Source organism: Rhinopithecus bieti, unplaced genomic scaffold, assembly GCF_001698545.2.
Source record: "Rhinopithecus bieti isolate Rb0 unplaced genomic scaffold, ASM169854v2 scaffold_15146, whole genome shotgun sequence".
NCBI classification, from domain to species: domain Eukaryota; kingdom Metazoa; phylum Chordata; class Mammalia; order Primates; family Cercopithecidae; genus Rhinopithecus; species Rhinopithecus bieti.
This window is the reverse complement of record NW_016808195.1, coordinates 1,375,936-1,379,187: the sequence shown is the minus strand read 5'-3', so window position 1 is coordinate 1,379,187 and position 3,252 is coordinate 1,375,936. Positions and strand designations below refer to the sequence as shown.

The window sequence follows — 3,252 nt, the reverse complement described above, 5'->3', positions numbered from 1 at the left end:
GAAAATGTGGCACATATACACCATGGAATACTATGCAGCCATAAAAAAGGATGAGTTCATGTCCTTTGTAGCGACATGGATGAAGCTGGAAACCATCATTCTGAGCAAACTATTGCAAGGACAGAAAACAAAACACCGCATCTCACTTGGAGGTGGGAACTGAACAATGAGAACACTTGGACACAGGCCAGGGAACATCACACACTGGGGCCTGTCATGGGGTGGGGGAATCGGGGAGGGATAGCATTAGGAGAAATATCTAATGTAAATGACAAGTTAATGGGTGCAGCAAACCAACATGGCACATGTATACATATGCAACCTGCACATTGTGCACATGTACCCTAAAACTTAAAGTATAATAAAAATGAATAAATTGATAATGCTGTTTTCTGCCATGACTTTATTAAAAAGTGATGTTCAGAAAAGTTGATATCAAGAATAAATTTGAATCAAAATATGACTATCTTTGATATAATCAAAAGTAATGGAAGAAAAAAATTGAAAAAGGAAATACTTTCTCACTATATTTCAAGGCAAACACCAGAAAAAAATTAATAAGTTTATTTCCATTAATAAGACTTTCATAACCATAGTCCGTTCAAACCAATATGATCAATGCTTCATGCCACAGTTCTTAGTACCCTTCATGGAATACAACAATGGAAAAACACAGGGACAATGTATTTTTTCAATTAGGAAGCCACAGTTCAAGTGGTAATGATCCTGACTCCACTACTAAGTTTGGATGATCTTGGGTGAGTTATTAAAGATCTCATTTCAATCTCCTCATCTCTAAGACTGGGAATACACACCCTATCTACCACACGGGAATGTTCTGAGGAACAAAGGGAAACTTAAATGACCTGTGAGAAATAGAAAGCACCATACCAGCATGACATATTGTCATTATTTACCATCATATTAGTATTATTTATTATGCCATCCTTGTATCTATCTCCATCTTGCTGAGCTATTTTCACTCCCACTCACAAGCAGTGTCTTCTATTTTGTCTGTTAATTTGGTTCCAAATTAATATTCCTTTGATGTTATGTCATATATTGCAGAGAAATGTAAAAATTAGAGAATAGTTTATAAGTAATCTCTATGGTAGTAGATTTTTATGACTATCTTACTAAAGAATAAAGTGAAATTGTTAACATGCATTTCCAAGGTTGCTTACAAAATACTGTATTATTATGCCTCTTTATAGGAGACCTGTGAATCCATCCTCAATTGTGCATTGGAAGAGCTAAAACAATTTCATGAACTACAGAAGCCAGACCGCAAGCTCTTTGGGTTCCACTTACCTTCCAAGACACCATCCATCACCTCAGAAGCTGTGGTTCCAGAAGCTGGGTTGGTCATCGACGGGAGGACATTGAATGCCATCTTCCAAGGAAAGCTAGAGAAGAAGTTTCTGGAATTGACCCAGTATTGTCGGTCCGTCCTGTGCTGCCGCTCCACGCCACTCCAGAAGAGTATGATAGTCAAGTTGGTGCGAGACAAGTTGCATGTCATGACCCTCTCCATAGGTACCCATCATACTGAGATGCGGGTGGCACCTTGGCAGGGATGATCTGATGAAAGACTGGACCAGAGGTGGGAGGTCAGGTCTCAAAGTCAGAATGTTTAGGCTGTGAGTCATTGTCTTAGAGGGAGAGAGTTCAAAATGACAATCAAGATGCAGCAACTAGGGGATGAAGTGGGACAGTGCATCAAAGTTCCTGGAACTAGCAAGTCAGCTAAAGATAAATCAGGATTTAGATGGAGGTCAAAACCAGCAGGGGCCTTGAATTCAGTGCATCCAGGTAGTTTAATCAATGATATATACTCAGACCATCTTAATTCTGGGATGCAGATCATTTTCCCTTTCATACTTTGTGCATGGCACAGCTTCAGGTGTTTAGGGATTTGATAGTATTCTGAGTGTTGATGGCTGGTGGGGAGATTTTAAAGATTGGAACTGTCTCATGTTTAACTTGTGTTTATTTCTAAATACGAGGCCAGCACAAAGCATATCACCAATAGATGCTAGCATTGGTTGATAAAGAATTTTCAGAGGGGCTAAACTTTAATCATGTTGGGACAGAGAAATGAAAACTGCACTTACTTAACACCTTTCAGGAACAACCAAACCTGGTTTAAAAGAATCTTTGTGATCTTCTGTTACCCTCAGCCACAGCTCTTATTGTGGTCACCTTTCTTTCTCCCACATTTGCCTTTCCATGTTCCAACAAATGAAACTGTTTACCATTCTGGGCCATGTCCTCTCTCACTTCTGGGCCTTTGCACAAGTTATTTCCTCTGTAAAACACTTCTTCCAATCCCACCTAACTTTGCTTTCCCCTGGGGGCTCCCACAGCAACCAGGACTCATAGCTCAAAGCACTGTCATACCTTCTGTGATGGCCTCCTCAGTAGACCATCACAGTAGAACATCTACTCGAGTAGACCTCAGTAGACCCTCACTCAGTAGAACATCTACTCGAGTTCCTCGAGCAGAAAGATCATGTCAGCCTTATTCACTGTTGGATCCCCTGCCCAGCACATACCAAGCACATAGTAAATATTGCCTTCTCTTAGGGGATGAAATGGGGACAGGGATATCTCTTAGGGATATTCTTACAGATGTTGCCAGCTTCTCCTCCTTCTACACAGGCATGAGAAAAGATTTTCTTTCCTGACATTTCAAATAGAAACCCTATTAAACATGACGGTTTTGTTCCTGGTCTTCAGGTAAGAACAGTAGAGAATAACAAGAGTGGGCCAGAAAGAAAGCAGAGAGCAAACCTTTAGCAACGACATCCTACTTTTATGCCCGGAATTGTCCTCTTCAGAAAGTCAGACACACACAAGGCAATGGCCCAAGAATGATTTTCTCTGAGGTCAGATATTTGCTTCACTCCCATAGCAACAGAAACAAAACCAGCATGGCAAGAAATAGCATGGTTTCACACCTCTACTTCTCCTGGTTCACTAACAGAAGAGGTTAAAGGTTGGATTTATTCTGCCATGGGGATGATTAAAATTATGCATTGCTATGAAATCAAAAAAAATTTTAGAATAAAGGCTACTTATGGCAAAATTTTAAGACCAATAAATGTGTCATCAGATAACTAGGAGAAGAATCATTCTCTCCCTCCCATCTTATATTCTACATCATTAATACATCATATAATAAACTTATATATGATACTTTATATCTTTATAAATATAAAGATATAAAATATAGATATAAATTTTATCTTT

At 39.2% G+C, this 3,252-nt stretch overlaps 1 protein-coding gene across 2 annotated transcripts in view; it reads left to right on the top strand.

Moving 5' to 3' along the window:
- Window positions 1-3,252, top strand: part of ATP10B (ATPase phospholipid transporting 10B (putative)) — a 282,819-nt gene that overhangs the window by 235,564 nt on the left and 44,003 nt on the right. For both annotated transcript variants that reach the window (XM_017885730.1, XM_017885731.1), the window contains one exon: window positions 1,215-1,536. In XM_017885730.1, coding sequence (XP_017741219.1) covers window positions 1,215-1,536 — 322 coding nt within the window. The remainder of the gene's footprint in view (window positions 1-1,214; window positions 1,537-3,252) is intronic.